Source organism: Rhamphochromis longiceps, linkage group LG3 (genome assembly GCF_057381845.1).
Source record: "Rhamphochromis longiceps isolate RC_006_pf linkage group LG3, R_longiceps_female_GT1.1, whole genome shotgun sequence".
In the NCBI taxonomy this organism is placed as follows: Eukaryota; Metazoa; Chordata; class Actinopteri; order Cichliformes; family Cichlidae; genus Rhamphochromis; species Rhamphochromis longiceps.
This window is the reverse complement of record NC_140559.1, coordinates 5351090-5368042: the sequence shown is the minus strand read 5'-3', so window position 1 is coordinate 5368042 and position 16953 is coordinate 5351090. Positions and strand designations below refer to the sequence as shown.

Sequence of the window (16953 nt, the reverse complement as noted above, 5' to 3'; positions counted from 1 at the left end):
CAGGGAGACGCGATACACATTAAAAATAAAAATACAATAAATAAAATGCATATGTAACTGTGGGGAATGTAATACATAACCCTATAAAGTGCAGTTAGGCTATACCTTAATACTTCCCATGTCTTTGAAAAAAAGAGTTTGGCTATACAGTGGGGCAAAAAAGTATTTAGTCAGCCACCGATTGTGCAAGTTCCCCCACTTAAAATGATGACAGAGGTCAGTAATTTGCACCAGAGGTACACTTCAACTGTGAGAGACAGAATGTGAAAAAAAAATCCATGAATTCACATGGTAGGATTTGTAAAGAATTTATCCGTAAATCAGGGTGGAAAATAAGTATTTGGTCACCTCAAACATGGAAGATCTCTGGCTCTCACAGACCTGTAACGTCTTCTGTAAGACGCTTTTCTGTCCCCCACTCGTTACCTGTATGAATGGCACGTGTTTGAACTCATCATCTGTATAAAAGACACCTGTCCACAGCCTCAAACAGTCAGACTCCAAACTCTGCCATGGCCAAGACCAAAGAGCTCTCGAAGGACACCAGGAAAAGTATTGTAGACCTGCACCAGACTGGGAAGAGTGAATCTACAATAGGCAAGCAGCTTGGTGTGAAAAAATCAACTGTGGGAGCAATCATCAGAAAATGGAAGACATACAAGACCACTGATAATCTCCCTCGATCTGGGGCTCCACGCAAGATCTCATCCCGTGGGGTCAAAATGATCATGAGAACGGTGAGCAAAGATCCCAGAACCACACGGGGGGACCTGGTGAATGACCTGCAGAGAGCTGGGACCAAAGTAACAAAGGTCACCATCAGTAACACACTACAACGGCAGGGAATCAAATCCCGCAGTGCCAGACGTGTTCCGCTGCTGAAGCCAGTGCATGTCCAGGCCCGTCTGAAGTTTGCCAGAGAGCACATGGATGATACAGCAGAGGATTGGGAGAATGTCATGTGGTCAGATGAAACCAAAGTAGAACTTTTTGGTATAAACTCAACTCGTCGTGTTTGGAGGAAGAAGAATACTGAGTTGCATCCCAAGAACACCATACCTACTGTGAAGCATGGGGGTGGAAACATCATGCTATGGGACTGTTTTTCTGCCAAGGGGACAGGACGACTGATCCGTGTTAAGGACAGAATGAATGGGGCCATGTATCGTGAGATTTTGAGCCAAAACCTCCTTCCATCAGTGAGAACTTTGAAGATGAAACGAGGCTGGGTCTTCCAACATGACAATGATCCAAAACACACCGCCCGGGCAACAAAGGAGTGGCTCCGTAAGAAGCATTTGAAAGTCCTGGAGTGGCCTAGCCAGTCTCCAGACCTCAACCCCATAGAAAATCTGTGGCGGGAGTTGAAAGTCCGTGTTGCTCGGCGACAGCCCCAAAACATCACTGCTCTCGAGAAGATCTGCATGGAGGAATGGGCCAAAATACCAGCTACTGTGTGTGCAAACCTGGTAAAGACCTATAGTAAACGTTTGACCTCTGTTATTGCCAACAAAGGTTATGTTACAAAGTATTCTTTACAAATCCTACCATGTGAATTCATGGATTTTTTTTTCACATTCTGTCTCTCACATTTGACGTGTACCTCTGGTGCAAATTACTGACCTCTGTCATCATTTTAGGTGTGGGCACTTGCACAATCGGTGGCTGACTAAATACTTTTTTGCCCCACTGTACTTCTTGTTGCTCTCCAGTTGTATTTAGCAGAGGCTGAGCAACGCAACCTCCTTCCTTTGTCTGTTTTCTTAACAAAACATGAACATGGAAACACCACAAAGGAGAAAGGGGGAAAAAAAGAACTAAAAACATACAGAGCATGGGTTGTCCCTATTACTTTTGTTTCTTTGCACTGAACCAGTTGCTCAAACAGACAAGCATTTTGACATTTTCAGATTACAGGGCAGCTCGCTCCTTCTGAACAACATGCCCAGAAAGTGAAAATAACCTCTCACATGGTATGGATGTGTCAGGTGCTGCCAAGTACTTGCATGCAAGGTAGGCCATCTCAGTTTGTGCCTCTTATTGCTTGGACCACCATTTCTGGGGACAGTCCTCAATGTCAATAGTCGGCTCTGCCCTGTATCGCTCCACACATTTCTCATTACAGTCCTCCTCTTCATCAGATGACGAGTCTGAGGCAAGCATGAGAGCTGATCTTTTCTTAGATGGCTCATATGTTGCTAGTTGTTCAGGCTGTGAAGGCCTCTCCCTCTCCCTCAGCAACGCACTGATCAAGCGCCACACCTCAGCCCTGTCAGGTCTGCTCAGACACTTAAGATCCTTAAACCTAGGATCCAGTGCTGTTGCAACCCTGAGCCACACGATTTTAGTTTTTTCCTTTTGCTTCTCCATTTCTGCTTTCAAGGTCTCCTTGAACTTAACCATGTAAGCTGGGTCATCCTCGGAGACCTCCATCACTCGCGACTGGTGACACAAAGCTGGCAGCACCACTGAGCAGGAAACAAACTTCTCCCCTCAGAGAAATACACTTTATTAAGAATTTGTTACATTCACTCACATAAGGTTGAAATCCAGGGTACTGTTCCATCTTGTTGATACGTCCTGCATAAGTGACTCTTTCCTATGAAAATGTGCAATTTGCTGTTGTTCGCGCTCCAGTGCGTTTGGTGAGCTATGCTTGAAATGGCCTATGACCTTTCTGCATTTTGCCAATGCGCTGTTAAATGGACTGTTCTGTACAGAAACAGTGATGGCTCGATGGAGGCTGTATGGAGGCTGCAAGGCATGTGCTAAAATGGCAGCTGCCTGGCTGCTGCAACCATGTTGCGTGCACTGTCAGTGGTCAGCGTGCTGACTTTATGTTCAATTCCCCACTGTCTTACCTGCATAAAGTGCTCGGCGCACATGTCAGCGATCTGCCTCTCCTCCGTCTTCATAACTGTCAAAGCATGCGACTGAAGTTCCCACTCTGGTGAAAAATAATGCGCTTGTAACAGTCACAATGGTGTGGTGTCTCTTTAAGACAACTCAAGTCGAGGGTTAATGTTGTCATCAGTATGCGCCACTGCCCTCTCTCTGCTAAGCACTTCTGGATGGATGCAAACTGCATTTCGTTGCCCTGTACCTGTGCATGTGCAATGACAATAAAGTTGAATTCTAATTCTAATTCTGATTGTGTGGACATGTGCTTGCACGCTAGAGCATGAGGAGGGACGGATTTTATGTTTTACCTCCCCAGACACCTTTCTTTTGCAACGTTATGGGTTGTACAAACACTCTGCGCTATGTTTGTTAAGCTGCAGTCGTTCAACCGGGCTTATATGGTTGACAAAGAGAACGTGTATTAAAGAACACACTGTGGAATTTCCGATGCCAGCGTGAGTGTGTATTCTTTTGACTAGCCTGCTAAGTGTTTTGCCGCCTCCTCTCAACCACTAAACGCAACCCGACGTTACATGCTGTTACCCCAAGGTAACTGTGATTACTTAGAGAAGTCCAATAGTCTCCGGTGAGTGCAACTGTGTTGGTCTGCTCCAAAGCCTCGACTTTGGATTTCTCATATTCATACAAGTTGTGTATGTTGGTTACAGTGGTGACTCTCGAAGGCAATTCATATGTGCAGTTATTGGATGCTATGCGAATTATTTCAAGTAGCCCCTCATCCTCCACAATGTTAATTGCCATGCAAGCTGCAGCCACCCATTTTGCTATGGCTGTTGAAAGTTTGTTGGTTGTAGAATTGTCCAGACGTCTCTGTCACTACCCGATCCGTACCGGAAACCCGATCGGTACCCCACATGCGCGAACGGTGTCTACTTCCGGTCGAAGCGTTTTACGATAGTTACGGGTCAGAGTATCTGTTAAGATGTTAAGAATAATAAGTGTCTCTTAAAACGTTTCCGATAATGAAACATTTAATATAATGTAGAGAAAAATAAAAATAATAAAAAGATAGTTACGGATCAGGACTCCCCGATCCTTACTGCGCATGTGCAAAGTCAGACCGTACAAATCGGGTCTACCCGATCCGTACCGCGCATGTGCAGGGGTTTTCTTCTTCTTCTGTTCGTTTAATGGCAGTTTACTCCCCAGTGTACGAGGATACCGCCCCCTGCTGACCGAGCGAACGAACCGTATTGTAAACTGAATTAGCATCATTACAAACGTGTGTTAATTTTGATTTAGTGGTAGTCGAGTGTCTTTATGCTTGTCTGTGTGGAGAGGATTGATTGGAATAGTGATGATGATGTCCACTATCACTGTCAATTGTCAGTAAACACTTAATCTGGCTGATGAATCTTCACTTGACACATTGCTAAGTCAATATTATTAAGTCTGTAATTAGGCGCCATTCTTATTATTTTACGGAGCTTTTGTTCAATCGGGGGACGCTCTCTGTTGAGGAGAAAAGCATGAATTTGTTTGTATACGGATTATCCATTGTTTAAATGTCCCGGGCAGTCGAAAAGGAGGCAGAGCTGTTGAGAAATGCTAGGAGCTAACTGGGCGCTAACCGTATCATTCAAATATATTGAATGTCGCAATGTTGGCAAAGAGAGGAAGTGACGTAAGATTTGCACATGCGGGGTACCTATCGAGTTTCCGGTACGGATCGGGTAGTGACAGTCTCCTTTGAAAACTATCCAGCGTGAACTCCCTTTAGCGAGAGGGATGAGGGCTCTCTGCGTTAGCTGTGTGCTTGGCTAGCAAGTGGTATTTGAGACTGGACGTACTACAGTGATAACTCAGTTCACATTGACAGTAAATACAAATTACTTTGGCCTTGTCAAGAGAACCATCTGGCATTGCTTGGAACTTAAAACTTGCCGTTCAAAAGAACCTTTTTTTATCCATTTCTGCTCACATCTATAACTGCCGCGTTGCTTCCTATTTTCTGAAAAAACGGTGCGGGCCTAAGGTCACAGGCCGGTGTGTGTGAGTGCGTTAATTCTGCGTTAAAATATTTTTGTTGCATTAACGCATTATTGCGTTAACTTTGACAGCCCTAATATATATATGTACTACGGGTGCAACGATACACAAAATTCACCGTTCGGTTCGGTTCGATAGTTTGGTGTCACGGTTCGATATTTTTTCGATGCAAAAAAATGTTCGTGCCTTCTTAATTTGTCATTTATTAAGATTATAAATATATACAGTATTTTAACTCAAAAGTACAGTTTTTAAATTTAATGTTGCTGAAACAAGAAAATAATTAAAAAAAAAAAAATCTATCTGATCGAGAAATCACTCATCTTTGGAAAAGAGAGTTTATTACAGAGAAATGTCTCTTTCCAAAATAAAAGCTATACTATACGCTTCTTCTGGGCTGACTCGGGTAAGGAGAATCATGTGCTAACAGCTGTCTAAATGACTCGGGTAAAGTTTGCAGCATGCGTGCTTGTTGTTTTTGTCTGCTTCCACTTGTCTTTGCACTAGGATGATGTCGGCGTAAATGTGCAGTCATAATCGTTGTGTTCCCACTAGTGCTCTCAGCATTAATCTCGTTAAAATTACGTTAACGCCATAATGCGGTAAATCTCCCTTAACAAGTTACCGCGGATCGCCCCGTGCGTGGGGCTGGACGGCATCAACACGTTAACAAGCTAACTGCGCTAACGCACTAGTTCCCACAAATTGAGCATTGCGTGGCACATCCGACATACTGTTTTACTTTTGTCCATGATGCGCTTAATATCAGGGTCATGCTTCACATGAAAACCAAGATAGTTCCAAACGCCAGATCTGAATGAGGGTGGGGGAGGTTAAATTTCGTGTCACGTTGAGGCAGTTGCCATGTTGCAACGAGCTTAGCTTCTGTCTCGCTAGCCCCCCCCCCCCACACACACACACACACACACACACACACACACACACAAGAGATAGCATCGTCAGAAGAAAAGTTGATAAAATCAATTAAAAATTTTGTAATGTTCGATACATATGCGTACCGAACCGAAAGCACTGTATCGAACGGTTCAATATCGATACGAATATTGTTGCACCCCTAATATATACATATACATACATACACACACACACACGTATGTATGTATGTAGGGTGAGGGAGGGCCTTCTCTCATCCCAACTGGCCAAAGAAGGAAAAACAAAAAGAACAAAAGACATGCTGTTGAAGAAAGCCAGAGATTAACAATAGCTAATGATTTTAAATGCAGAGAGCTGTATAAACACATAGACGAATACGATGACCTAGAAATAGTTTAGTTTTCCACATGACACTGATGAGAGAAACAAACTGAAAATATAAAAAGAGGTTTAAACTGATTACATATTTAGAAGTTTCTAATTGATGATAAGTTTGTAACAAAATAATAAACAGAAATTAAATCAAAACCTTCAAATGACAGAAACACTGGAAAACCTTGAGCAGGTATAAATGTAAATCTTTATTAACATAGATGAAGAAATTTGGATTTACAAAGATTCACTGGAGGAAATGTTAAATGAAAGGGGTTAGAAAGGTTCAGGATCAGAGAAGAAATATGAGTCTGTAACTACACAAATTTTTACTTTTACACAATTTTGCTCCGTAAGCTGTAAAATTCAACATTTTATACAAAAAGAGAATAATAAGTAATGTCAACCAAAGTGGTTGTAGCTGAACAATGAGCCAGATTATTAATAGTCTATAATTCACAGAACAACAATTATACTGTAACAGCTGATCTTTAGTTTTTCTTACAACCAGCCGCTGAACATGAAGCTAAAAAACAAAACGTGCATATATTCTGAGATAATATCATATAAATTCATTTATGTTTGTAACACAGTTTGACTTTGTGTCAGTAAATCTCATGAACAACATGAAGATGAATAAACTGTAGTTCAGGTTCACTGACAGACAGCACAGACACACACTGTTGGTCTGAGTCTGAACATGATGATCATCAGAGAAATGAGAAAGAAATCCAAACTCTGAGTGTTTGACGTCTATGATGTTTATTGGTTGATGATCTTAAGTCTGAAGAGGTTGTCCGCTCTGTTGTTCAGCAGAACGCTCATTTGAACCTTGAGACTGTTTTCTTCTTGTTGCTGCTGTTGTTGGTGTTTCTTTTCAAAAACCAACAACAGTAGCAGCAACAAGAAGCACAGCAGGAACTACCAGACCAGCTTTCAGTCCACCAGATCCTCCTTTCTGAGCTGCAGGTGAGAAACAGGTGTGAGGTGTCAGGTAGGTGATGAGTGAAGAACAGAACAGAATCCATTTCCTCTTCAAACTGCTGTCAGACATTATCTACTGCACTCTGATCACATCACTCAGACCAGCTGCTTTCTACAAAGTCTCATCAACAACATCTTTAGAAACAAACATCAACAACCAGGAAGCAGCTTCACCTCTGATCACACACTCAACTCTACTCACTCACCTGGAGGAACAACACGTGGAGGGTCAATTTTAACAGGTTTATTGTCTTTGTGTGCTCCTGATGAGAAAAAGGCATGAAAAAAAATTATTTTCAATGATCCCAAGTAAGCCATCACAAGATTGGTTCAGATCTCTAGACTCGTATATTTCTAAATTCCTTTGGAAAGATAAACCCCCGCATATCAGCTTAAAAACCAAAAGGACCAAGGATAAAGGAGGACTAGATCGGACTAACTTTAATCACTACTTTTTAGCCAACAGGCTTCAGTTCATCTCTAGATGGTTAAAACACACCTACTTAGATGAACCCCGGATAGATGTACACGGTGGGCCATTTATATGGATACACCATAATAACATGGGAATGGTTGGTGATATTAAAGTCCTGTTTGTGGCACATTAGTATATGTAAGGGGGCAAACTCCTCAAGATGGGTGGTGACCATGGTAGCCATTACGGTGTTTCCATATAAATAGCCCAGCCTGTAGAACAGGCACTATGTAATAATCTAGAAATTTCAGACCTAACATTTATCAGCTCAAACATCAAACGACATGAATGCTTTAAAAGCATCAACATCAGCTCTTCTCTAACAGCATGGTGGGAGTTTTTAAAAATAACAGTCTTGGCCCTTGCCCTGGTGGGTTCCAGAGTGTGGGGATGCCTACTGGGGTCAGCTGAGTCCCTCTTCCTGCTCCACCACACCCACACATACGCAGGGCTTGGGGTGCAGGTGTGTCACCAGGGTGCAGGGGAGGCACTCCCCCTCTGTCCCCTTCTGGCTGCCTGTGCCTCAATTTTATTCCGTAACCTAGACATCCACATTACTCATACTCTCATAACACATACAAATAGGGCCTTGGGGCATGGGTACGTTACACAGTGTCCAGAGGATGGTCTGTGTATTCAAACCCACCTCTGGTGCTGGTGCCCTACCCTCAATTTTAAATGCATATAGACACTGATGGAGGAGCCGTGCTGCTCTCTGGCAAGAAGCACCATGCCCTCCTGTGTTTTAAATGCACTTTAGAACAGCACGCAGCAACACTACATATGAACGGGCGGAGGAAGGTTTGGGGTCTTCACTCACCCCCGTTTTGTTCACCGTTGGGGCTGGGAGGAGGTGCTGGCCGTCAGATTGGGGTCTGGGATGCGGGGCCTCCCTGCTACTGCCGATAAGGAGGCGGTCTGCTTTCCTCCACCCCAGACAGAAGGGTTACATCTCCTGGGTCTGGGTACAGTTTGCCCCAGGGGGGCAAACTGTACCCGGACCTGGGATATAGGGTATGTTTGCGGAGTGTGAATGTGTGTAAAGTGTCTATTTGTGTCTGTCTCCATTGGGTGAGTGCCGAGTATTTGGTTTTGTATATTCGGGTGGGAATGCATGTTTGTGTCTCCGTGCACCTGTTCGTCTATGTCAGCTTGGGTCTTAGACTTCACTGGGAACATCTCAGGCTCTCCGAGGTATGGAGGCCTATCTTCCCTCACCACACTCCCTGCCAGTGGCTGATGCCCTCAGACGTTGGTGTGTTGGTGGTTCTTGGTGTCTGGGGCTGGGCACTCATGTATGTACCGACTCACTCCAGGTGACCGATTGGCTGTCCCTGGCGCCTGTGGCCCGTCTGAGCCCCTTCAGGGGGGTGGGGTGCCCTCAGGCCTCTGGGCCTGAGGCCCGGTCCTCTGGTAGAGCTGGCTGCTGGCAGAGCCTGCAGACACGTCACTGCAACCCCCTCTCGCCTCCTCTCCTTTGCATGCTGGGTGACGTCTCGTTTGGGGCTCTCCGCAGCTCTTCCCAGGAGGGTGGCACGGTTGCCACCCTGGTGGTCCTCCTTGGGTCCTCGTATTCTGGGGTCTCTGGATGTCCATGGCCTGGATCTCCTCCATAAGTGCTTCATGCCCTCAGGGGACGGGGCTATGGCTCCCCACACTCCCTAGCAGATCGGGGTGGCTGTAGCTCAGGTGGCAGAGCCACTAACCAGAGGGTCAGTGGTTCAATCCCAGGCTGCTCTAGTCTGCATGCCAAGATACTAACCCCATATTGCTCTCCGATGCATCCATTGGAGTGTGAATGTGTATGGATGGTAGACTACTTAGCACTTAAAAACTCAGAAAAAAGTGCTTGTGTGATTGGGTGAATGAATTAGATGTATAAAGTGCTTTGAGTGCTCAGACAGAGTAGAAAAGCACTATATAAGAGCCAGTCATGGACATGGAGAAACCTTTTGAATACAAGCGTGCTGATCCACACAGGTGTGCACACGGGTGTTCACAGACACAAGCTACACCGTTTTTGGCTGCTACCTCAAAGCACATTGTGCGCTGTCGACCTCTGTCTATTGTGTACTGCATAATAACATGTAATATTTAGTATCTACTGTTATCTACTGTTAGGTAGTATATTGTGATGGTGTTGTATTTATTATCTTGCTCTTTTCTCTTCTTTTTTTTCTTATCCCCATACAGGTGATCTAAGTGTTTTGGGGGTTTTCTTTTTCTTTCTCTCCCTCTCTTTCTTTCATTCTTTCTCCCTGTTCTATCCCCCAGTCATGTCTGTCCCGTCTGTAACAACCGAAAATAAAATAAAATAAATACATAATTATAATAAAGGTCAATCAAATGGACCAATATGGCAAGGCCATGATGATCCACTTGGCAAAGTAAATCCGCTTGGCATCTTTCTTGGCCTTCAGACAACAATTCTGATGACTATAGATCCAAACGGGACAAGCAAAAAAAAAAAAAAACCAAAAATCCAACAACAACAACAGGTGTGAGGTGTCAGCTGTCAGGTAGGTGATGAGTGAAGAACAGAACAGAATCCATTTCCTCTTCAAACTGCTGTCAGACATTATCTACTGCACTCTGATCACATCACTCAGACCAGCTGCTTTCTACAAAGTCTCATCAACAACATCTTTAGAAACAAACATCAACAACCAGGAAGCAGCTTCACCTCTGATCACACACACACTCAACTCTACTCACTCACCTGGAGGAACAACATGGAGGTAGAAGACACTGACGGGTTTAGCGTCCTTGCGGTTTTTTCCTTCCATGTTGACACGACACTCGTATGTTCCAGTGTCACCAATTGTCACATCCTTCAGAATCAAAGACGCGTCTCCATCCATCATCCGTCTGTTCTGCAGATCCACCCGGTTCCTAACAGATGGATGCTGGTGATCTGGTTTGAATTGGCCATTCTGGTACAAATAGACATTCTTATCTCCCAGGTCAGGTTTGCTCCATTCTAAAGTATTGATGTTGTTGTTTGGAGCTCGACATGTCAGAGTGACGTCCTGTCCAGATTCAGCTGTGATCAATTTCAGGTCTGAAAGAGGAAACAACACAGAGCAGAGAGGTTAAAGGTTAAAGGTCAAAGTGTCGCGGTCAGTGGGGGCAGACTGTGTGGAGGGTGTTTGAAGTACCCAGGTGCGGACACAGACGAAGGAGGCAAAACTTTAACTAAACTCAAAGTGAGCCAAACATAAACTAAGGCAATGACCTAAACAAAGAGCCTAAACTGGGAAACAACTAAAGACTAAGACAAACTAAGACTCGGACTATAACTGTAACTATGAGCTATGAACATGACATGAAAAAGCTATGAAAACATGAAAGGATCTGATTATTATGAACATGACCAGTAAAAGAATCTGAAATCATGACGTGTAGCTAGAGTGACAGGAATGGTAACAGATGATGCAACACAGACTGAATGAAACACAGAGACTAAATACCCACAGGGATGAGCAGGGGAAGTGGAAACACATGAGCAAGAACAGCTGACACACATGAACCTAATGACAGGACAGGGGCAGTGAAACTAAATACAATGAACAAAGAACACCAGACTCTTTCGAAATAAAACAGGAAACATGGAGACACAGACATGACACAAACTTGACAATAAGGACCACACAGACATAGACGCATGGACCAGGGAGACAGTACAGGGGGAGATGACAGAAACAACTAAGAAAAAAAGGACTAAACTGCAACCTAGAAATTAACTAGATGAGCTAAACTAGAACACAAATGAATACAAAAGATACATAAAAACTCAAACACTGGGTCGCACGACCCAGTACCGTGACACAAAGTACAATTATGATCAGAATGATTTAGTTTAAATATTTTGTTTATTTCCTTTAACATTTGAGTTTTTAGTCATGTTGGATTTAATGAACCTCTGAACATCCACCAAGTTACCTGTGACCGACTGAGGGGGAATTTTAGCCTCATGATAAACATGCAAAGTGTCAGAAACTACAAGATGTTAGCTTCCACACAACAAAAACATGTGCTGATAATAAGTGAACATAATGTGTGAGAGAAAGAAGCCTCACGTCATGTTTACACACACTGAAACAATGTACAAGAAATTAATAATAATATTAATAATAATATTTTGGTTAGTAACATGTAAACCACCTTTTGTTTATTCGTCTTTATCTCAGAGACAGACAGATTTGTGCCTTACAATTAAAGCTTACAGCAAACACGAAGATGCTGACAAACATCAAAGTGGAGCAGAGTGACGCAGTTAGCAGAGATGCTGCTGATCTGACTCTTAAGCTATAGAAACCTCTTTTTTTTCCATTTAAACTCGACTCAATTCATGGTTTAACTTGAGGTTTAAATAAAGGTGAAAATCACAGATTACGGTAACAGATATATCAACTGGCTCTGATCCCCCGACTTTGTCCTAAGGGACAGCAGGCTGATTAAAAAAAAGGGCGCAGCACCATAAAGAGACGATTAAAAGTGTTTCTACACGCTGCTGTTCTTTAACCAGCTGCACAGAATAAAATCACGTTCTGACAACTGAATGTAATATTCAGAAAATACAAGAGAAAGTCTCATTAGACTCTTAATGACTCCACCCAGTCTCTGCACACACGGACAAACTGAACCAGTATGAAAATAACTCTACTGAACACTGTTTATCTCACAGGAAAATATCGTTTAATTTTATAACAATTTAAATTATAAAACCTCACCTGCAGATACAAACACAAAGACGCTGAAACACAGCAGAGTCCCGCAGAGTGTCGCAGTTACAGGAGACATGTCTGTGTTCTCGAGTTCTGCTGATCTCACTCTTTGTTTTTTCTAGATGTCTGAGTCTTCTGGAATTTTCACTGTATAAACGTGCTCATAAAAAAATTAAGTGAAAAATGATACTGATCTGAGAACCGTCATAAAGGCGGTCTCAACTACACTTTGAGCAGTGTTTCAAAATCACTGCACTTTAGAAGTGTTGAAACATCCTAACCCAGATCGCAAAATCACATTAAATTAATGTTGATTCTTTAACAGGATTATCATTATGGTCAAGATTTAAATCTCAGTCTTCAAATAAATGTTGATTCATTGTTAAAATACTTATTAAAGCCGACAGTGTAATGGTAATGACATTGTTAACATTAATTTAAAGTTATCCTGTTGTGAGTGAAGTAGCGGTTTTTGATACGGACGACGCGGACGGGGGCGGCATCACGGGCATCAGCAAAAGATTTTTTTTTTTTTTTTTTTACTGGTACTCATACTGCCCCGACGTCAAGCCAGCGCATATTGGGAATGGCACAGGCGCCGATCGGTTTTCTATCGCCCAATTGCTGGGAGTAAGGGCGCCCTCCGTTTGCGAGGTGCGCAAGGGCTGGGCGGCGGAGGATTCACTGGCTGGCTGAAGCGGCATCTAATAACCAACTCGCTAAATTAAAAAACTTAAAACAAACCAACAAACACGAAAACAACAGACATTATGATACGGACTTATAATTTGCACCGATGCAAGGGCGTAGATTTGGTTTTGGCATTGGTGGGGACGGATGATTCAACCACTGAACCCTGCCCTGTTTCTTTTTTTTTTCCCTTTTTGTCTTTGCTTCTTGATAAAAAAAAAAAAAAAAGGGGGGAGAAATATACTTGCTTACATAGCTGGACTGGCATACCGGGCATTTTCCCGGTATGCCCGATACCGGCCCGATGGGCCGCTCGTGATTTTTCGTTTTTATGGGCCGATGGGGTTTTATTTCTTTTATTTTTTCAACGGTAAATGTCATTTGGCATTTTGTACAAATGTAGGCTGATAATAAATACATGATATCATTTCATTCATTTCAAAGGTTTATTTGCATGACGCACAAACAGACACAATTGAAAGGTACAAATGTGCAAGAAACGAATTCAAACGTGGTGCAGATGTGTGTCACAGGTTGATCTGGCTGTAGGCTGTGGCACTTGGCCAGAGGTGGCGCTGGTTGACTCGACTCCATGTTAGTGCACAAAGTAAACAGCACGCTGTAGTTGTGAAACAAAAACGCTGAATTCGGAGAAATAAACCGTGAGAGGGGAACGATGACGACGACAAGAGTCTCCCGATCGTTTACTCTTGCTGTCCTGTGAACAACATCGGCGTGGTGTTACTTGTTTGCTGTTTTCGCGATCGCGTCGCGCATGAGGATATCACCAGGTGAACTCGCCACATTTGTAAACATTTTGTTGTTCAACAGCATCAAGACTGACGGAGTGTGTTTGAGATAACCTCACAAGTGTCACAGATGACACATTTGGCGTTTTTTTGCTGGTTTGTCGGTAGGAGCTCCTGAAACGCAAGACTGCCACACATCTGTTCGACCAACGCCAGTTGATCTAAACGCCAGTAGATCTGGAACACCGGCTCAGATATTTGAAGTTTACACAGCTACATTCTCGCCTGAAAATATGTTAAACGTCTATTTTGCGACCCAGAAACAGTAATGAGAGTAATATTAAAACTAAGTAGCTGCAGTAGTAGCAGCTATTGTTGGAAACTGGAATTGGCTGCGCCAATCTGAGATATGGGTTTTCAATTTTGTTGTCCGGGTGGAAAAACGGGGGAAATTGGGGAGAATAGTGGCTCCGGGAGATTTTCGGGAGCGGCACTGAAATTCGGGATTCTCCTGGAAAAATCGGGAGGGTTGGCATGTACGGCCTAGCATAGCCTGTAACGTTATTATGACGGACACATTTTATGAGTGAACTTGGCTTTAAGTGACTTACAGGTTTCTTTGAAAAATACTTTGTTATATCCAGGTTCTTCCTTTGTGCTGCCATCCTCCTCTCCTCCTCACAGCGCAGGCTTGCCGCTGCTACAACTAAACAGAGCTCCCTGATAGGCACAGCCAATCACATTGGCCATATAGAGAACGTCCAGTAGAGAACGTAATTTAACTCTTTCTGCACCGCTGGGCGAATGAGACGTTGACAGATAGATTTTTTTCTTTCTATCGGTTTTGTTTTTCTTTACTCGAAGAGATCAAATTATTGGTGGGGACATGTGCCTTCCGTCCATGCCAAATCTACGCCCTTGGCCAGCAGTTTATCTCAGCTAACGAGAGGAGAAGGCATGTGTTTGGCTCCTTCACATAGTGGACATTGCGTTGTTGTGTGGGGCACCAGTAGTCCATGTCTGTTGCTGTAACAGTAGTTCATGTTTAGAATAAAAAATCCCAGCTCACTGATTTGATCGGGGCTATAGTGCCTAAAATGTTGCATAGTTTTGCTGAGAGATCTTTTACTTTGTGGTGATCTTAGATGAGTAGTTTTATGGAAAAAAACCAGCAGGTCATTCAGTGTTCCCTTAGTGCTAATGTATCAGAGATGTTGGTGTACTATAACTGAAGTAATGTTGTTAAGTCCTTAAAGTCATATTCTTTTATTCTCATGACTGTATTTGAAGCGGTTTTTATTTTTGTATGATACCTGATTTATATGGAATATGGCTGAAGTAAACTAAAGCCTAAAATACTTCGTCATTTGTTTAATAGTAATTTAACATTATATAATTCACATATAAAACTATGAATTGTAATTTTAAATGGTTTAAAAGCATGTAGAATAACATATGTAAGCAAGTATATTTCTCCCTTTTTTTTATCAAGAAGCAAAGACAAAAAGGGGAAAAAAAGAAACAGGGCAGGGTTCAGTGGTTGAATCATCCGTCCCCACCAATGCCAAAACCAAATCTACGCCCTTGCGCACACACACACACACACAAAATGCATAAATGAACAGCTCTTTTTGCTTGTGATCTTTGCAACGAAAAATACTTTCTGTTTTGTCCTTTCTATTCTATCTCAGTTATCATTATTCTATTCTTCTATTCTAGGACTCATTTAAAGCAACTCTTATATGGGGAAACTTGTTTGCACCCTGGAAAAACACATTGTTTTTAAATTAGACTTCTGGGTTATTACTTCACAATTTTCCGTTACTACCACAAACTAATACGAAAAGTTATTTTCTCAAACAGGCAGTGGATCTGGACCAGTAAACAGCAGGCTCATTTTAGTCATGGAAATCATTTAACAACCAGGAGATGCCCCCTGCTGGCCACTAGAAATTATGCAGTTTTAAGACAATGTTTGAGTGCCCTGACACCTCTCAGCTTCCATAGCCATCCTTTGTGGATGAAGACCCAATAAAAACACAAGAAGTGAGCCTTATTTTGAATCTTGGAGACAGTTTATTGCCATCATGTTGTCTGCAGGTAGAGCCTGAGATTGGTTCCTGATACAAACAAAACAACAACAAAAGACAACCCAACACATACAGAGAGAAAAAACAACAATAACAAAAAAGCAACTGAGGGGGTCTGGGCCAACAGGAAGAGGGCTACACTATGATGTCATCATATCCATATCCGTGTTTCGAGTTCTGAAGCGACACTGCGCCGTAATGTCACAGATTCTGAGGTCATGATTAGAGCAGAGGTGCAGGGAATGGGCACAGCCTGTCAGTGAGGGGAGTTCTACAATGTTCTGGAATTCTGCCGAGTCATGGCTGCCATGGCAACACCCCACCCCCTCTAAGTCCCTCCCCCATTCCACCTCAAAAAACAACAAAACTAACCAAAGAAAAAGAATAATGACTAAAATCAGCTTTATGAAGTAAAACAAACTTTACTGTTTGATTCTAAATTAACCCACAAACACACACAAACAGACACTCAACACACACACACTAACTCAACGGTTTGTGTGAGGGCAAAGAAACTCCCTTTAGCAGCATCCACAATAACCAAATATTAATGACACGTATAACTTTAGGATAATTATATTAATAAGTGAAGATGACTGATGACATCATAAACCAAAGGTCAAACATGGAGGTTGGTTAAAATACGCAGTACATGATGTGATACACAAAGGAAAAACAAACAGCCAATCAGAGGCCCAAGCTGGAAATGAAAAAAACAAATCTAAAAAATAAAAATAAAAAAAACATATTTTCCCATCAGGCCCGGCAGTGGCAGCAGGATTAGCGATTGTCCTGTGATTGACCAATTCCAGAGATTCTGCTGACATCATGCTTCTCAGGCCAATTGCAATCACTTCTTTTGTTTTCATCACAATTATTGTCATCGTCATGGCGCTGACTCCCTCCTGCAGCGGGAAGGAGCACTGCCATTGGTTGGATCTAACCTTTTTATGAAAAAGCCTTAAAAGTCACAGAGCTCATAGTTGCTCCACTTGTTAACTCCCACAATCCTCTGCTTTGAGTGGGTGGAGTGTGCGCAGTATCGCCAACTCTCCCAGCTC

At 42.8% G+C, this 16953-nt stretch overlaps 2 protein-coding genes across 2 annotated transcripts in view; one reads left to right on the top strand and one right to left on the bottom strand.

Annotated features, from left to right (window-relative positions):
* Window positions 1-6373: 6373 nt before the first annotated feature.
* Window positions 6374-12439, bottom strand: LOC146672627 (butyrophilin subfamily 1 member A1-like). The gene is made up of 4 exons (XM_085400891.1): window positions 12370-12439; window positions 10356-10697; window positions 7368-7424; window positions 6374-7140 (listed from the first exon to the last, which is right to left on the bottom strand). Exons 1-4 carry the CDS (start codon window positions 12437-12439, stop codon window positions 7055-7057), a joined length of 555 nt encoding a protein of 184 aa, XP_085257017.1. The 3' UTR covers window positions 6374-7054.
* Window positions 12440-13611: 1172 nt separating this feature from the next.
* The window catches only part of LOC146672618 (uncharacterized), a 117551-nt gene continuing 114209 nt past the window's right edge, over window positions 13612-16953 (top strand). Inside the window, exon 1 of the mRNA XM_085400888.1 lies at window positions 13612-13844. The gene's annotated coding sequence lies outside the window, so the exon portion shown is untranslated. The remainder of the gene's footprint in view (window positions 13845-16953) is intronic.